General features: G+C 43.3%; 1 protein-coding gene across 10 annotated transcripts in view; it reads left to right on the top strand.

Annotated features, from left to right (window-relative positions):
• The window catches only part of FRY (FRY microtubule binding protein), a 343,900-nt gene that overhangs the window by 148,816 nt on the left and 176,495 nt on the right, over window positions 1-18,589 (top strand). For 9 of the 10 annotated variants that reach the window (XM_053312387.1, XM_053312377.1, XM_053312379.1 and 6 more), the window contains one exon: window positions 5,991-6,190. In XM_053312387.1, coding sequence (XP_053168362.1) covers window positions 6,071-6,190 — 120 coding nt within the window. In that variant the 5' untranslated portion in view covers window positions 5,991-6,070. Of the gene's footprint in view, window positions 1-1,477; window positions 1,632-5,990; window positions 6,191-18,589 lie in introns of those variants that run through there. The other variant, XM_053312383.1, reaches the window with a different exon arrangement.

The raw sequence follows: 18,589 nt of genomic DNA on the forward strand, positions 1-18,589 counted from the left end.
GCTCTAGCTTGCTGACAAGCAGGCTTGTTTGGGGAAATGGTCCCTGCAACATCTGCCCAGACATTGCAAGGAATCTTATGTGAGAAGGGTACCTTCTTAATTACAGCCTGAAAGCAGATAGTGATATCATTTGGGATGTGGTGTGTAGACTCCAACAGCTGTTGGAAAAGTAACTTGCGTAGATGCACCCTAAAGTGGAGAATGAGAAAACCCATAGAGAGGTTTGCACCTTCTTTCTTACATATTAAGAAGAGTGACCTCAGATTTAAAATAATAAATAAAGTTACTGGTGGTGAATTTTACTCATTAAGTGAAAACTGAGTCTTTTGTTAACAGTAGCAATAGCAATAGCACTTACATTTATATACCGCTTTATAGCCGGAGCTCTCTAAGCAGTTTACAATGATTTAGCATATTGCCCCCAACATTCTGGGTACTCATTTTACCAACCTCGGAAGGATGGAAGGCTGAGTCAACCTTGAGCCCCTGGTCAGGATCGAACTTGTAACCTTCTGGTTACAGGGCAGCAGTTTTACCACTGCGCCACCAGGGGCTCCTGGTGGCACAGTTATCTGTTCTTAGCCAGTTATCTGTTCTTAGCCCACAAAATTATTGTAACTAGGAGGTAATGAATCTCTTGCTTCTTAATATGTGTTTTGAGAAAGACTTTGACACTTTTTGTATACTGGTGAACCTTTTTAAAAGTTTTGATCAAGGTGGTTCATATAATGTGTCTTTTGAAATATTTATAATTATAACTTTAGACCTAAATATTTTTTGTTCAGTCCAATCCTGTATATGTTTACTCAGAAGTAAGATGCATAAGATTGTAACTTTGCAGTACAATTCTGTGCATGTTTACTCAGAAGTAAATTTCACTATAGTCAATGGTGCTTACTGCCAAGTGTGTATAGGACTGCAATTTGCAACCTAGGCTTATTTTAGTAGATGTATACTGTAATTTTCCTTGCGGATATGTGTGGTTTTACACTTCTCTTCACATGCAAAAATATACCATGTCAGGTTTGTCTCAAGGAATTCACACTATTTGTACTTGTGACCGGGGTCCTTGGTTACAAAACAAAAGCTTTATCGCTCATTCTGTGTTATCTCAGTCTTAGCATTTCTCTCTTAAATACTGCCTTCAGCTTGAACTGTGTGATAATACATGTTGTTGGTATGCAAGAGTTGTTTATGCTGAACTATACAAGCAAGTCTCATGTTCTGGGAGTGCTTGAAGTAGTTTTGCTAATCTGTCAGTATAGTATGTGCTTGTGGATAAATATAGACCAGCAGCCACTCTGCAAGTTGTAGGTCATCATCGTACACTGAAGCTAAAAATTACCTCTTTGGCTATGGAAAGCGTGTTCTAACCAGGAAGCCTTCTCTCGCTCAATTACTGCAGTCTACAGCACTCAAAAAACAAAAACCTGAAAACTCTTGCTTTGAATCTGGGGGGAAAACTCCATTGTGAAAGAGGAAACAAGGATCATGAAACAGACCTTTATCCCCTCAACTTTAGAAACAAAAGAATTCTAAGCCTTGGAACTTTTCAGGTATTTTCAGTCTCATGGAGATTTCTCTAGCCTGTTGGAGAAGATCCAGTGTGATCAGCTTTATAAAGGGACTTGGTAGGTACAAAATAAACTCCATGAGTATGTCTTTTAAATTATTCCTTTCCTTTTCTGCATGTCTAAACTTTAAGCACCATATTTCTATAAAGATAAAAGAATACTAACAGTGTTTGCCAAGGTTGTACTTGCTGAAATGCAAAATTTTGTTATATGCATTGGACTTTCCTCATTTCATTTGGCTTTTGAGTTCAAGGAATATTTTTATACTTTAATTTGACATGCTGAGGAAGTGGCGGAATTTCTACTTTTGGTCTTTGTAATGTTTGTGTAGTACATAAACACTCTATTAGTATATTATCCTAGAGGATGCAGCACTATAGTACAATTACTCAAGTGAGGTCATTCACACAACCGAAAACGATGTGCTACCCAGGTTTGGGACTGGGATGTGCACAAATGGCGATTCGAAGAGTGATTCGCAACACATCCCCAACACCTTTAAAAGGGAGGAAAGCAGGTCCATTGCCCACAGCTCTTGCCCACAGCTTCCTGTTTGGGTGGCATGCCCCCTAACTGCCATAGTATGCTGCTGCCACCCTCTCCAGCTGCCCTCATGCGGCTGCGGCATACGCATGGCCTCCACACATGTACAGCGGCCATGTGTGTGCTGTCATCACACTAGAACAGCTGGAGAGAGTGCTGCTGGCACGCAGTGGCAGCTGGGGGTGTGCCGCCTGAACGGGACGCTGTGGGCAAGCAACAGAGGAATAGTTATGGGCCTGATCTCCTCCCTGCCAGGAGGGTGTTGCAAATCGCTCTTCAAACCGTGATTCGTGCACTTCCCTAGTTTGAGAGCTGTGTGTGCTCTCAATTTTTGATTGTGTAGGTGGAAACAACTAGGTAGGAGGGAAGGAGAAGTGATTGTGAAAGCAAGGTAGGAGGGGAAACTACCTGACGTTTCTTCCTACCTTGATTCCACACCATCACTTCTCCCTCCTCCTACCTAGTTGTTTCCATCCACACAACCAAAAATTGGGAGCACACACAGCTCCCAAACCTGGGTAAGACACAGTTTTCGATTGTGTAAATGACATAAGAACATAAGAAAAGCCATGCTGGATCAGGCCCAAGGCCCATCTAGTCCAGCATCCTATTTCACACAGTGGCCAACCAGATGCCTCTGGGAAGCCCGCAGGCAAGAGCTGAGGGCATGCCCTCTTTCCTACTGCTACTCCCTTGCAATGTGTATTTAGTTAGGAATTGTTTGATTTAATGACAAAGAGTTACAAATGGAAACAGATTATAAGCAAAGAAACCTAATTATTAATATATGTGCTTTTTTGTGCATCTTATTAATGCACATGAGTAGGACATTGCTTCTATAACTATTTCATACTTTTAAATTATAACTCTCCAAGAATTCTGAAGGAATTGCTTTAATGTTATAACCTAGGCTAAATTAAATGTTTGGGTATGAATGTGTAAAAGATATGACTATGGACAATTGTGGTACATCTTGATCTTGCTTTAAGCAACAAGTACAGATGATAAGAAACTGAGCAATGCAACTTTAAACAGAAATGTATGAAAATGGTGAGAATAATCTACAATGTCATAATCTTTAGGAATTCTTTGCCTGTATTTTAGAACAAAATTATGCAAGAATATATTGTTTTGGATCATCAGTAGCATTTTCAGTAAGGTTTTAAATGTGTTTGTGTGTAGGAATAGTGTGTGTAGGAATAGTGAAAGAAAAGAGGGGAGATTAATTTCTTCTAGAACAACTTGTTATCAACTTGAGTTGCTGTAAAGTGTGCCGTTGACTTGTGGAGACCACACAGCCCTGTGGTTGTCTTTGGTATAATACAGCGGGGGCGGGGGGGCGGTTACCATTGCCTTCTCCTGTGCAGTGTGAGATGATGCCTTTCAGCATCTTCCTATTTCGCTGCTGCCTGATATAAGTGTTTCCCATAGTCTGGGAAACATACTAGCAGGGATTTGAACCGGCAACCTCTGGCTTGCTAGTCAAGTCATTTCCCCGCTGCGCCATTAGGTTGCTGTACGAATAGACAAACCTTTGGAGCATAACAGAACTTTGTTTTTATAGTAGGGAATGAATACTGGATGTGCAGTAATGAGCTTTGTTTTGACACGGAGCATAACATTTTCTTCTAACAAGCAAACAATATGATTTCTGAAGAACTCGTGTATTAAGCAAAATATTTTATCCTGCATGGTTTGCATCTGGTTTAGGGAAATAATTTTGGAAGCTAACATCAGCAAATATATTAGCTGCTATCAAAATCCAGTCATAGCCAGGTGTCCTAGCATTTTTCAATAGAAGGGCTATAAAAGGTTAACAGAGGCATTGCTAAGACGGTTCCGCATACTGTCCAGCATATCAGTGCATTTTGTGCTTAGATGGCATCTTATATAGGGATAATATTTCTGCTATAATATGCAGGATTTGTATACAGAGTTTTAAGCCCAGTCTAAGGTTTTCAATGCTCCCTCCATCAGTATCCTTGCTTTCCTATAAGAACTCACATCACCTGTATGGGGTGGCCTGACATTGCACCCTCCTCCTGCCAGCCATAGTCCTCTTGGATTCTCCAGCAAAATTATGCCTTTTACCTTCTCCAGACTTACTTCTCCTACAACTAATGTGTTCCTTAAAATGGACCCCCTCTTTAGGACCCACCCCCTCAGAGGCCGCAAAATGACCCTGGACCTGGCGAAGAGTTAAAAAAATTTAAATTGAGTTTAAAGAAAATTTTAGAACCTTGGACAGGCTTGAATTTGAGCCAAACCGTTCTCTCTCTGTGTGTATGTGTGTGTGGTGCACAAAACTGAACATGCCCGGTCTGGTTTGAGTTTGATCCAGACTCGAACCGAACCAGGCAAACCTAATCACAACACAGAACAAATTTGAAGATCTATGCTCTGGCAGTGTGGGCGGCAAAGAAGTGGTGGGTTTTTTTTGCCTTCATTGCTTCTGTAAATTCATGTCCAGCGGAGTTGTCTAGGGTTGTGAGGGAGCTAATAGATGCTCCCTTCCCCTTGAATTTGAACTTGGAATCATCATTCACTCGCCATGATGTCTTCAATGACTTTTTTGTGAATAAAATCTCTCTTATTCGGACCAAACTGGATTCCACAGTTACTGCAGAGTCTACTGTGGAGGTGTCCAGCAACTCTTCTTATGTGGTCAGACTGGAGCACTTTCAGTTTGTGACTCCTGAGGATGTGGACAAAGTGCTTTGGACTCTATGTCCTAAAATCTGTTCTTGACCCTTGCCCAACTTGGCAGCCAGGTTGGTCTCTGGGACAACCTGAAGGGAGCATATAAATACTGATTCTGAAAGAATTGCACTGGCTGCCGATATGTTTTTGAGTAAAATACAAAGTACTGGTTATTACCTATAAAGCCCTTAATGGCTTGTGCCCAGGGTACAAGACTGCCTTCTTTGTTGTGAACTTTATTCCCTGTTAAGATCTTAAGATCTGGAGAGGTCCAGTTACAGTTGCCACCGGCTTGTTTAGTGACAACTCGGGACTGGGCCTTCTCTGTGGCTGCCCAGGGGCTTTGGAATATGCTCCCTGTCAAAATAAGAGCATCTCTGATTGCTTTTAGGAAGACCCTCAAGACACACCTCTTTTCTCAGGCTTTGAACTGAAATTAATTTTAAACTGTTTAATTGCTTTTATCCCATGAAGTTTTAATTTTTTGTTCTGTGTAATTGGGTTAAATTGTTATTTACTCTGTTTTCTATTTGTTGTGTTTTAAATTGTGTACACTGCCTAGAGATATAGGTGGCATTTATTTATTTATTAGACAGTATATTAGATCTTATATATCATTAAATAAATAAATAAATAAATAAAATGTAAGATCTAATCTACTGTCCAATCCATAGACGCAGGGCAGTGTACACGGCAAGAAATATGAAAAATAATAAATGAATAGTAATACTTTACAACCCAGCTGTAGAATGTTTGTAAATAATCCCTACTGATTGATCTATCTATCTATCTATCTATCTATCTATCTATCTATCTATCTATCTATCTATTTATTATACATACATGCGTTTATGTCCTGGTCTTCCCTCAAGGAGCCCAAAGCAATGTATATGGTTATTTTTATCTTTGCAACAACCCTATGAGGTAGGTTAGGTTGATTTAGTGGGGCTTATTCCTAGGTGAGTGTGTTTTGGATTGTGTCCTTGTCCATCAATGAAGTTTTCTGTAAGTAGCCTTGTGGCTTTTCTAAATTGCTAAACATTCCAATATTTTGGATAGACCAAGCTCCTTGAGTAAGGTTATATTCACTGAAGTATAATTGGAGTACATTGGAACACATTTTCTAACAGAAGTTATGCAGTATTAAGGATATATTGTTGCTTTAATTTTCAGCCTCTCCAGTGGGTAACGGATACATAAAACCACCAGTCCCATCTGTTTCTGGCACCCAAAGGGAAAAGGGACCTCCAACCATGCTGCCCATCAATATTGATCCAGACAGTAAACCTGGGGAATACGTCCTGAAAAGTCTATTTGTTAACTTCACTACCCAGGCTGAACGCAAGATCCGCATTATCATGGCAGAACCTCTGGTGAGTAAAGAGAAATTAAAACATCTGCACTTACTTTAGTCAGTATGTAATTACTTAAGAGTTTTGCAAGATTTATTTCACTTGATATAAGATAATAGTGTCATTTTATAATACTAAACCCCTGAAATCCCAAGACCTTATCTGAAGGCCTGTGATGTGGCAACCTTGCTGAAGCTAAACAGTCTGTGTCTGGTCATTGTCTGAATGGAAGGCTGTCTGAGGGAAAGCTCATTCATTGCATTGAGCTCCCCAGACAAAGTAGATTCTAGTGTATAATATATATAAAATTATTCACTTAGAGCTTACTTGCATTGTATTAGAATCATAGAAATTTAGAGTTGGAAGGACTTTGGAGGTGTTGTTGTTAGAAATATTGTATATACTACTTTTCAACAAATAAGTTCTCAAAGTGATTTACATAGCTATCTATCTATCACATTTTTATACCGCCCAAAAAGCGAGTTCAAGAGGGTTCAGTGTTCTCTCTTTTCCCCCCCATCTGTGTGTGGAATGCATTTTATTCTGGGCGGCAGTATCAAGGCAATCCGTGCACGTATGCATTCAGCATGTGGCCTTCCTGGGGATCTAAAATTAATGGAGCGGACATCAAAAAGCTTGTGAGTGTGTGCATGTGCTCATGCCTTAGAGGCAACACTGAAAGGGCTCAATTTTTAAAAATGCACACAAAATGCCTATATATTGTTGGAAGTGAAGGACTATGCGCTGTCTCTTGTCTCAGTGACATAGGAGGACAGACTAGCGAGTCAGAGGGCTAGAGAAGTCAATGCATTGGTCATCCATTCTCTCCTGCTCTGACACTATCCCTTTGGTGTGTAGTTTGCTACTCTTAAGGACTAACTTCCTTCTTGCCTGCCTGCCTGCCACTTCCTCTTCCCTTCTTTTCCTTTCATTCTACCTTGCAACATGCAAGCTCCTCTCTCCCTGCACTATGTGTGCAGAGATGCAGAATCCATCTGCATTAAGCTAGATCCTATCTCTTCACTTTCCTATCTAGAATGGAGTTCTCTAAAAAATACTACTTATATTGATTTGAAACTATGAACTGGCTCCAGATTACTTTACTCTCAGCATACACGCATGCCTAACTAAATTCTGCTGTGTTGTGCCTCTGTGCACTCTGCTATAAAGAAAAAGGGTTTCTCTTACCAGAGAGAATTCCCTACATATATAGGATTCCAAGAAGGCTTGGAAAGAGTTTAGGGTTGGTTCTGTTAGTGATTCTGTTGATGCTCTGGTGCAAACATGGAATAATGAACTCATTAGAAAACTAGACACTATCACTCCTAAGCGTTCTCTCTGACTCTGCTTTAAAGACAGCTCCGTGGTATTTGGATGAATTACGGGAGCTGAAGCGACGAGGTAGATGGCTGGAGTGCAAATGGAGGAAAACTCAGTGTAAGTCTGATTGGGCACATCGCAGAGCACAATCGGAGATCTGTGCTCTGGCAGTGCGGGTGGCAAAGAAGCCGTTCTTTTCTTCTCGCATTGGTTCTCCAAATTCATGTCCAGCTGAGTTGTCCAGGGTTGTGAGGGGGCTAGTATGTACCCCGTCCCCCTTGAATTGAAACTTGGAACCATCGGTCTCTCACTGTGATGTTTTAAATGACTTTTTTTGCGGATAAATCTCTCACATTCTGGCTGAGCTGGATTGCACAGTTACTGTAGAGTAGGAGTGTACACGGACCGGACCGGGGCCATACAAAAGGCCTCTGGGCCGGGCCGGAATTTGGCTGGTCTGGCGGTTCGGCGGGGGGCGGGGAGTGTGTCTTTAAGGGGGGGAGCACTTACCCCCCCCGCCGCTCTTCCCCCTCCGGTGCTGGACTTTCTTAAAACGTTCTTGGGGCAGCAGAGTTCCTTCCTGCCACCCCTGCCCCCATCGTTGTCTTTAAAGTTAGCAAGCCGAAAAAGCTGGAGCCACGCATGCGCCCTTCGCGGCGCGCTTGCGCTCGTCACCGCCGCTGGCGCGTGCGCGCCACATACGTCATTGTGCCATATGCATTTTAAGAAAGTCCAGCACCAGAGGGGGAAGAGCAGCGGGGTGGGGGGTAAGTGCTATCCCCCCCCCTTAAAGACACACTCCCCCCAGTGCCGGACCACGCCTCCGTGGTTCCGTGCACATCCCTACTGCAGAGTACTGTGAAGGTGTCCAGCAACCCCTCCTATGGAATAAGATTGGATCATTTTCAGTTTGTGACTTCTGAGGAAATGGACAAAATGCTTTGGACTGCACACCCTACAACCAGTTCTCTTGACCCTTGTCATTCATTCGATTTCCTTCCAAAAATGGCTCAGGGCGGTTTACACAGAGAAACAACAAATAAATAAGATGGATCCCTGTCCCCAAAGGGCTCACAATCGAAAAAGAAACATAAGATAGACACCAGTAACAGTCACTGGTGGTACTGTGCTGGGGGTGGATAGGGCCAGTTACTCTCCCCCTGCTAAATAAAGAGAATCACTACGTTAAAAGGTGCCTCTTTGGCAAGTTAGCAAGGGTGTCCAACTTGGCTTATCTCATCTGATAATCATATTATCAGAGAAGGTCTGGTAAATATTATAAATGCTTCTCTGAGGGAGGGCAGGATGCCTCCTTATCTTAAGGAGGCTATTATTAGACCACTTTTGAGGAGAGCTGCACTGGATCCCTCAGAGTTAGCTAATTACATAACTGTTTCTAAAGGTTCCAAGTTCCCTCCCTGGCTTCTCCAAGATAGGGCTGAGAGAGATTCCTGCCTGCAACCTTGGAAAAGCTGCTGCCAGTCTGTGAAGACAATACTGAGCTAGATAGACCAATGGTCTGACTCAGTATATGGCAGTTTCCTACAGGTGAAGCTCGAAAAATTAGAATATCGTGCAAAAGTTCATTAATTTCAGTAATGCAAATTAAAAGGTGAAACTGATATTTGAGATAGACGCATTACATGCAAAGCGAGATAAGTCAAACCTTAATTTGTTATAATTGTAATGATCATGGCATACAGCTCATGAGAACCCCAAATCCACAAGCCCAGAAAATTAGATTATTGTGAAAAGGTTCAACAGTCTAGGCTCCAGGTGTCCCACTCCAATCAGCTAATCAATCCATAACACCTGCAAAGGGTTCCTGAGCCTTTAAATGGTCTCTCAGTCTGGTTCATTAGGAATCACAATCATGGGAAAGACTGCTGACTTGACAGTTGTGCAGAAAACCATCATTGACACCCTCCATAAGGAGGGAAAGCCTCAAAAGGTAATTGCAAAAGAAGTTGGATGTTCCCAAAGTGCTGTATCAAAGCACATTAATAGAAAGTTATGTGGAAGGGGAAAGTGTGGAAGAAAAAGGTGCACAAGCAGCAGGGATGACCACAGCCTGGAGAGGATTGTCAGGAAAAGGCCATTCAAAAGTGTTGGGGACTTTCACAAGGAGTGGACTGAGGCTGGAGTTAGTGCATCAAGAGCCACCACACACAGACGGATCCTGGACATGGGCTTCAAATGTCGTATTCCTCTTGTCAAGCCGCTCCTGAACAACAAACAACGTCAGAAGTGTCTTACCTGGGCTCAAGAAAAAAAGAACTGGTCTGTTGCTCAGTGGTCCAAAGTCCTCTTTTCTGATGAGAGCAACTTTTGCATCTCATTTGGAAACCAAGGACCCAGAGTCTGGAGGAAGAATGGAGAGGCACACAATGCAAGATGCTTGAAGTCCAGTGTGACGTTTCCACAGTCTGTGTTGATTTGGGGAGCCATGTCATCTGCTGGTGTTGGTCCACTGTGCTTCATTAAGTCCAGGGTCAACGCAGCCGTCTATCAGGAGGTTTTGGAGCACTTCATGCTTCCTTCCACAGACAAGCTGTATGGGGATGCTGACTTCATTTTCCAGCAGGACTTGGCACCTGCCCACACTGCCAAAAGTACCAAAACCTGGTTCAGTGACCATGGGATTACTGTGCTTGATTGGCCAGCAAACTCGCCTGACCTGAACCCCATAGAGAATCTATGGGGCATTGCCAAGAGAAGGATGAGAGACATGAGACCAAACAATGCAGAAGAGCTGAAGGCCACTATTGAAACATCCTGGTCTTCCATAACACCTCAGCAGTGCCACAGGCTGATAGCATCCATGCCACGCCCCATTGAGGCAGTAATTGCTGCAAAAGGGGCCCAAACCAAGTACTGAATACATATGCATGCTTATACTTTTCAGAGGTCCGATATTGTTTTATTTAAAATCCTTGTTTTATTGGTTTCATGTAATATTCTAATTTTCTGGGATTGTGGATTTGGGGTTCTCATGAGCTGTATGCCATGATAATCACAATTATAACAAATTAAGGCTTGACTTATCTCGCTTTGCATGTAATGCGTCTATCTCATATATCAGTTTCACCTTTTAATTTGCATTACTGAAATTAATGAACTTTTGCACGATATTCTAATTTTTTGAGTTTCACCTGTATGTTCCTATGTTACTTCCATGGTTGGGCAAGGTGATTGAGCGGGTGGTGGCCTCTCAGTTTCAGACAGTTTGGAATGATGCAGATTATCAGACCCATTTCAAAATGACTTTCGTGTGGTCTATGAGGTTGAGACTACCTTGGCTGGTCTAATGGATGTTCTCCAACTGACAGAGGGAGTGTGACTCTGCTAATCCTTTTGGATCTCTCTGCAGCTTTCGATACCATTGAGCATGGTATTCTTCTGGACTGCCTGCGGGAGATGGGGTTGGGTGGCACTGTTTTACAGTTGTTCCGCTCCTATCTCTCTGGTAGATTCCAGATGGTGTTGCTTGGAGACTGTTCTGCAAAGCAAGAGCTAAAGTATGGAGTTCCACAAGGCTCCATATTGTCTCCAATGCTCTTTAACATCTACATGAAACCGCAGGGAGAGATCATCAGGAGGTTTGGTTCTGGGTGTTAGCAATATGCTGACAACACCCAGATATACTTCTCCATGTCAACCTTATCAGGAAATGGCATATCTTCTCTTAATGCCTGCCTGGAGGCAGTAATGGGATGGATGGGGGATAACAAAGTCAAGTTGAATCCAAATAAGACGAAGGTGCTGACTGTGGGGGGTCGGGATCCGAGAGATGGTTTATATCTGCCTGTTCTGGATGGGGTTACACTTCCCCTGAAAGATCAAGTATGTAGCTTGGGAGTTCTCCTGGACCCAAAGCTCTCCCTGGTTTCTCAGGTTCAGGCAGTGGCCATGAGCGCTTTTTATCAGCTTCGGCTGACACATCAGCCATGTCCATTTCTAGAGGTAAATGACCTGAAAACAGTGGTACATATGCTGGTAACCTCCAGACCTGACTACTGTAATGCACTCTATGTGGGGCTGTCTTTGTACATAGTCCAGAAACTACAATTGGTACAGAATGTGGCAGCCAGATTGGTCTCTGGGACAACACGAAGGGACCATATAACACCAGTTTTGAAAGAACTGCACGGGCTGCCGATATGTTTCCAAGTGAAATTTAAAGTGCTGGTTATTACCTATAAAGCCCTTAACAGCTTGGGTCCAACTTATTTAAGAGAGCGCCTCCTCTGTCATGAACCCATCTGCCTTTTATGATCTTCTGGAGAGGTCCGGTTACTGTTGCCACCAGCTCATTTGGTGGCAACCCAGGACCGGGCTTACTCTGTGGCTGCCCCAGAGCTTTGGAATATGCTCCCTGCTGAAATAAGAGCATCTTCTTCTCTGTTTGTTTCCAGGAAGACCCTCAAGACTCTCTTGTTCTCACATGCATTTAATTAGAATTAATTATTTTTTAAAATGATTTGTTTTAATAACTGTTTTATACTATTTTTTAAATTGTGTCTCGTGTATTTTAATTTGCGTTTATTTTTAAATATTTTAAATTTTGTACGCTGCCTAGAGATGTACATATCAGGCAGTATAAAAATATGATTATTAATTATATATATATATATATATATATATATATATATACACACAAAGGGGGTTCCAGCAATTGCCACTGGAAAGACTATATGCTGGGCTGCATAGGAACAATTGCTCTCGCTCTTCTAAGCCTCTTTGTTCACTTAGAAGGGGCCTTCTTGTTCAATCTGCTGCTCAGAATAAGTATTTGCTATAGTATCCCTAGCATTTATGCTAGTCCCCATTAAAACTACCTAACTTCATAAAGTGGAGGTACTTGGAGCAAGGCCTCTTAAGATGTTAATTATAGATCCTTTTGTGGGTGCTCCCACCAGGGCACTTTCCAGATTACACCCTGAAACGGGGTCATGGTGGATCTCTGAAGTGTGCTTCCACACTTCCTGTGTTGTGACACCGCAGCCCCTATGCTGACAGCAGGGTGCTGTTCACATTCCCAATGCCTTGTTTCGAATTTAATCGCTGCGATATAGTGCTATGATGTTGTGTATCCGGCATAAAAAGGCTGCTGTTTTTTCAGGTTGTTAGTTTCCGTGAGACTGCTCCTCCTGCTGTTTATGTTTCAAATGCGATTTGCCTGAATGGAAGCATTTTGCTGCTATTGAGCAGCTAATCTGGAAAGCGCCCAGAGGTGCTCTTGCCCCTGGGCTTTGGGGCCGAAGTCCAGGGCCTCCACATTCCATGGGGGCCCCCAAATGCTCTTTAGTCTGTCCTGGGTGGTGCGGTTGCAGTACCATGCCACAGGCCCACACTGTGCTAGGCGGCTGAGTGTACTGAGTGCACCCGGCTGCCCTGGGTGCTTTAGAGACAGAGTGGGGAGTGGAGAAAGTGTTAAGTTGTGTGCTGAAATGTTTCTGCTAATGCATATTTGCATAAATATACCTGTTTTATATTCTCACACTCTTGTGAGTTCAGTTACTGTTTGTGCCCTCAAAAAGCCACATGTTAAAAATATTGTGTGTGTTGCAGTGTGTGTGTGTGTAGGTGGATGATGCTTAACTTGCCGGTGGGGGTGGGCTCCAGAGGCCTTTAAGTCCATGCTCCAAAATTACCTAGGTGCACCTCTGGTTTGCACTTTCTGAGGTTAGGTTGGTAGCTATGGGGAACAGGGCTTTTTCTGTAGTGGCACCTATCTGGTTTGTGGAACTCCCCTTATCTATTTACCTGATGTACCTGTCTATTTACCTTATCTATTTACCAATCTGGCATGTTTATAATGGGAGCAGGCAATCCTTCAGGAGGCAGGCATGTTGAACTTGAACTTGGAAGTAGTTGTCACATACTTAATGCTCTCTTTATGCGCTCTACTGTGTTTTCTTACATGAAAAGAAAAATAATTCTAAAAGGGGAAATATATGCAGATGGAAGACAATATAGTGGGGGAAGAAAATGAAGCTGACAGAACCTGAAGCAGCCTTTTTAGGAGTGAGATAATCCATTGCTGTGTAAACATAGTTGGGTGTAATTTAGCAGCAGTTTTAAGAGCAGATGATCAAAGACAAACTTATGGTGAGCTGCAGTGCAATTTAAACTGTTGCTACTGTATAATGAAGGAAGTTCTAATAGTGTACTATTACAGCATCTTAGTTATGATCCCTGCCAGTGTTCTCTCTAATTTTTTTCATCTGTGCATGCAATAAGTTTTGTTCTGGGTGGCAGTATTAAAACAGTGCGTGTACACATGAATTCAGAGTGGGACCTTCCTGATTCAGTCTGAGCGTGATCTAAAATTGAGCGGACATCATGAAACGTGCGAGTGCACATACATACGCACGCTTTAGAGGGAACACTGACTTCTTCCACCTTCAAAACCCATCTTCATATGCCGTCAGCACAGCACATCAAAATGATTTAGGCATCCTCAGCATGTTGTTTTATCTATATATATTGAAGGGGAAATGGGAAACAAAGAAAATAAAACTAGGCAGAGATTAAGGGATAAGGAAATTTGAAAAATGTTTTATCTGAAATATTTGAGGAAGGGCCCTATAATTCCTTTTCAAAGCAAGAGGCACTATTGTTCACCTCTGATTAGTTTTCTCCAAAGCTCCTCTGACCGAGTGAGGTGCAGTATAGGCTAGGGATGTGCACAAGTTGTTCATGGATCCGTAGCGGGGTGGGGAGCGGTTCCCTTAAAAAGCAGGTAAGGAGCTGCACTGCTTTTCCGCCAGCAGCGTCTGCTCTTCAAACAGCCACGCAGGGCTGCGGCACGGTTCCCTGCTGTACGCTGGCTATGTGCATGCTGACACCGTGCAGAGGCTGCAGGAAACAGCCCTGCAGCCCTGCACGCCCTTTTGGAGAGCGGGTGCTACCGGCGGAAAAGCGGCAGGGCAGGGACAATCAGGTAAGGAGCACCTTACTTGTGTTTTAAGGGAACTGCTCCCCACCCCACTGGCACGTGTACGAACAGCTCGTGTACATCCCTACTGGAAGACTCCTCTTCAAATTCAACTTCCCTTGACTGAAGACTCCTCTTCCTGAAATGAAAAAGGACAGTCAAGCAGTCCATTATAGTGGTTTTTGTTACTATACTGCACTGTTTCTTATTGTGGCCCCGGAAGATATGCACTTGCTCCTGTGCTGGGAGGAAATGTGTGGTTTCCATCTCTCCTGACAGCCGCACCCACTCCTACTCCTCCTCTTCTTATTTCCTGAAAAATAAGGAAAATAAGGACAGTTAAGCAGTTCATTATGACGTCTTCTGCCTCTGTACTGTGGTGTTTCTTACCGTGGTTCTTGAAGGGGTGATCTTGTTACTGAGATAGGAGAAAATGTATGGCCTCCGCCTCCCCTATCAGCCATGCCCGCTCCTCCTTATTGCCTGAAAATAAAAATAGGATAAGTCAAGCACTGCAGTACGACTCTCATCGACTCCTCTTCTCATTGTTTGTAAAATGTAAATTAAATTAAAGACAATTAAGAAATGCAGTAGAATTACTTATGACACTAAACTGAACCTTGTTTTGCTATTCGGAAAGGGGTTTCTCCACTCATTTGTTTGCAGTGGTGCTTATGCCTTGTAGAGAAATTTGGCCTTATGGTCTTTCTGTCTGGCAAACAGTTCAATTGTTTGGTGGTTGAAGTTCAGAATTTCTGCAATCATCCACTTTTCGATAGACAGCGTCGCCAAGGCATTCAGTCTTTCCTCTACCATGGTGTTCCGCAGGAAAGTCTTTATCCTCTTCACTGCTAAGAATGTCCGCTCTGCTTCTGCTGCTGTCATTGGCATGGTGGTCAGGATTTTAAGCAATGTGGCAATTTGCTCCAAAGCTGTCTGTCTCCAGATTGCTCTCCAAAAGCATATGCAGGAGTGTGAAAGCACTCTTGGAAGTGTAGAATTCTTCCCTCTCATATAATACAGAAAGCTCTGTCATAAGAGCTTCACTGGCCCTATCTACTCCCAGCACAGTACTTCCAGTTAGGGGTGTGGAAACCAGCTCAACATTCAAGAGGTTCGAAGTCAAGCCGGTTCGGTTCCATGGTCTGGGGTAGAACCGAACCACCCCCTGTTCGGTCCAAACTTGGACCAAACATCCCTCAACTGTTTGGGGGTTTGTGAGTTTTGTTTATTTTAAGTCATTTACCCCCTTGGGGGAGTTCCTTGGGTCCATGGAGGTTCCCCCTCCCCCCGCCGGCCTCCCTTATTGCCGCCAGCGGTCTGTTCAGCTGCTTTTTTGGCCCATTCAGGCCTTCGAACTGAGGCACGGCAGCCATTTTGGATGCCGCCGCTCCTGCACAATTGACCTCCATTGACACCCCCCCCCACACACACACTGCCTCAAGGAACTCCCCCAAAGGGGGTAAGTGACATTTTTAAAAAAAACACACATCATGAACCCCCGCCCCCGGACCAAACTGAACTGGGGGGGGGGTTGAGGGGGTGCTGGGCCAAACTGGCCCAGTCAGGTTTGAGTCTGGTCCAGACTCGAACTGAACCTGGCCAGCCAGTTCCGTGAACATCCCTACTTCCAGTTACTTTTGCTGGTGTCTATGTTCCTTTTTATGTGTCTATGTTTCTTTTTAGATTGGGGACAGGGAGCCATCTTATTTATTTATCATTTCTCTATGTAAATTGCTTTGGAAACTTTTGATGAAAAGTAGTATATAAATTGTTGTTGTTGTTAAGTCTCTCTTTATCCAGCACTGGGTAGCCTTCCACTGCTTCATCAAGTGCCTGCTGTAGAAAGTTCCGTTTATGTGCTGGAAACAAACTTCCCTCTATCAGTATTGCACTTGCCAGATGGTTTGTAAATTCAAAACATTCGTTTGCATGTACAGTGATTATTTCACGTACGTCCATTGCAATTTGAACCAGGCTTTCCTTAGTCTTGTCTCTGGGCAGCCTTGTTTCATGAGGTAACTCATCAAACAAACTTCCAGTTGAACTTCTGACCAAAGTGGTGGCATTCTCAAAATCTGGGGTGGCTTTCTTGACTGCTGCACAATCAATGGCTTTTGATTATTCATTCATTCATTCATTTGATTTCTATACTGCTCTTCTAAAAATGGCTCAGGGCGGTTTACACAGAGAAATAATAAATAAATAAGATGGCTCCCTGTCCCCAAAGGGCTCACAATCTAAAAATTTTGCTTGAAGTTAATTGTAAAGAACATCCACACGAGTCCACACAGCCAACAACCTGGATGGCTTTAAGAGGGGTTTGGATAACTTCATGGAGGAGAGGTCTATCAATGGCTACTAGTTGAAGGGCTATAGGCCACCTCCAGCCTCAAAGGCAGGAAGCTTCTGAGTACCAGTTGCAGAGGAGAGAGGGCATGCCCTCAACTCCTGCCTATAGTCTTCCAGCGGCATCTGGTGGGCCACTGTGTGAAACAGGATGCTGGACTAGATGGGCCTTTGGCCTGATCCAACAAGGCAGTTCTTCTGTTTTTATGAGTCATTATTCTGTGGAAGAGGGACAACAGGTAGAGAAACTCAGCCTCATCTTCCAGCAGTTGAAGGAATCCTCCTGCCCCATGGACTGCAGTGTGATCCAGCTCCCAAGCTCCTAGAGACTCACGTTTTGGGCAGTATAGAAATGTTTTAAATATATAAATAAATACTTCCTGGAAACATTCAGTCAGTTCCAGTCTCTTCTCAGACACCACATTCACTGTTCTGATGTTGAAGTGCCAGCATGTCTGAGATGATCTGGGTAGTCTTTGCCTAACAACCTCCTCCAACACTTCATCATGTTTAGCGTTGCTGCCAAAGAATGCTGGGATCCCTAAAAGTAAAAAAAAGAAAAGTTAATTTATTGCTTGTATTATGTTCTCTGGGCAGCTCACAAAGTAAAGCAATAAAACAGAAATAAAATGAAAGATACCTTGAAGGTCTAAAAAGAAATCCTTACTTCCTTGATTTTACATACCACTTGTTGCATCACCAAGGTCAATTGATGGGCACAGCAGTGTCCCACTGTACAGTGAATATAGTGGGCATTAGGGAATGCATCACAGATCTTCTTCTTCACTCCTCTGAGCTTGCCCCATCATAGCTCTGACCAGTGACTTTCTTCTTGTCAGTTTCCTCTGGTAATATGAATACAATGGATACCACATTTCAACAAAAGTTGCCAAAGTGGTTTACAGAGTCAGAGATAGAGGGTGGGGGAGGGAGGGACGAGGGGAGGAAGGGAGGCAGGCCCCTGTCCCCACAGGGCCCACAATCTAAAAAAGAAACATAAGATAAATACTAGCAACAGCCGCTGGAGGGATGCTGTGCTGGGGATGGATAGGGCCAGTTGCTCTCCCCCTGCTAAATAAAGAGGATCACCACTTTTAAAAAATACCTCTGCTAATTTAGCAGTGGATAACAGTTCCTTTAGCTGCTGAAGCAACACTATACTGGTGTTTTCAGCCCGACTATCTTTTAGCTATGTGAAGCCATAGAAGTGCTCTACCACAGAGCCTCCATCGTTGATGTAGCTGAAAATAAGAATATTTTGACAATGATTGGAGACATCTGTGGTGTCATCTGCTTGAATTGCCAGAAAAGGTGCTCTTTCAACTGCTCTTTAATATGGTCCTTCACTACTGTTAGCATGCAGTCCATCAGTTCATTCTGAATTGTCTTTGACAGACCTCTGAACATGGTGGCACTCTGCATGTGAAGTTGCATGGTTGAGTCAATGGATGCCACCAGATAGATCAGTCCTCTGAAAATTCCTGGATTTTCAGAATCTTCACTCTCTTCATGACCACGAAGTGCCATTCAGGAGCACCATAGAAGCGAGTGTAGTCAATGATTTTTGAGAGGCTGTACCTGCTCTCTGCTTGTTGGTTGTGCTTCCAAATAGACAGATAGTAGCCTTCATCCAGGAACTCAGTGATGCTTGCTCTGCCTAACTTTTGTAGCTGCACAGTGTTCTCAAGGTGACTCTTGGATGCCTCATGCTTCTCAGCTTGTCAGCCAGATGTTTTAAATCTGTGAATCCTTTGCGGGTCCGTATCTGCTCACCTCCAAACAGCATACAAGGAAAGCAGAACAATGCATTC

Source organism: Hemicordylus capensis, chromosome 3 (assembly GCF_027244095.1).
Source record: "Hemicordylus capensis ecotype Gifberg chromosome 3, rHemCap1.1.pri, whole genome shotgun sequence".
NCBI classification, from domain to species: domain Eukaryota; kingdom Metazoa; phylum Chordata; class Lepidosauria; order Squamata; family Cordylidae; genus Hemicordylus; species Hemicordylus capensis.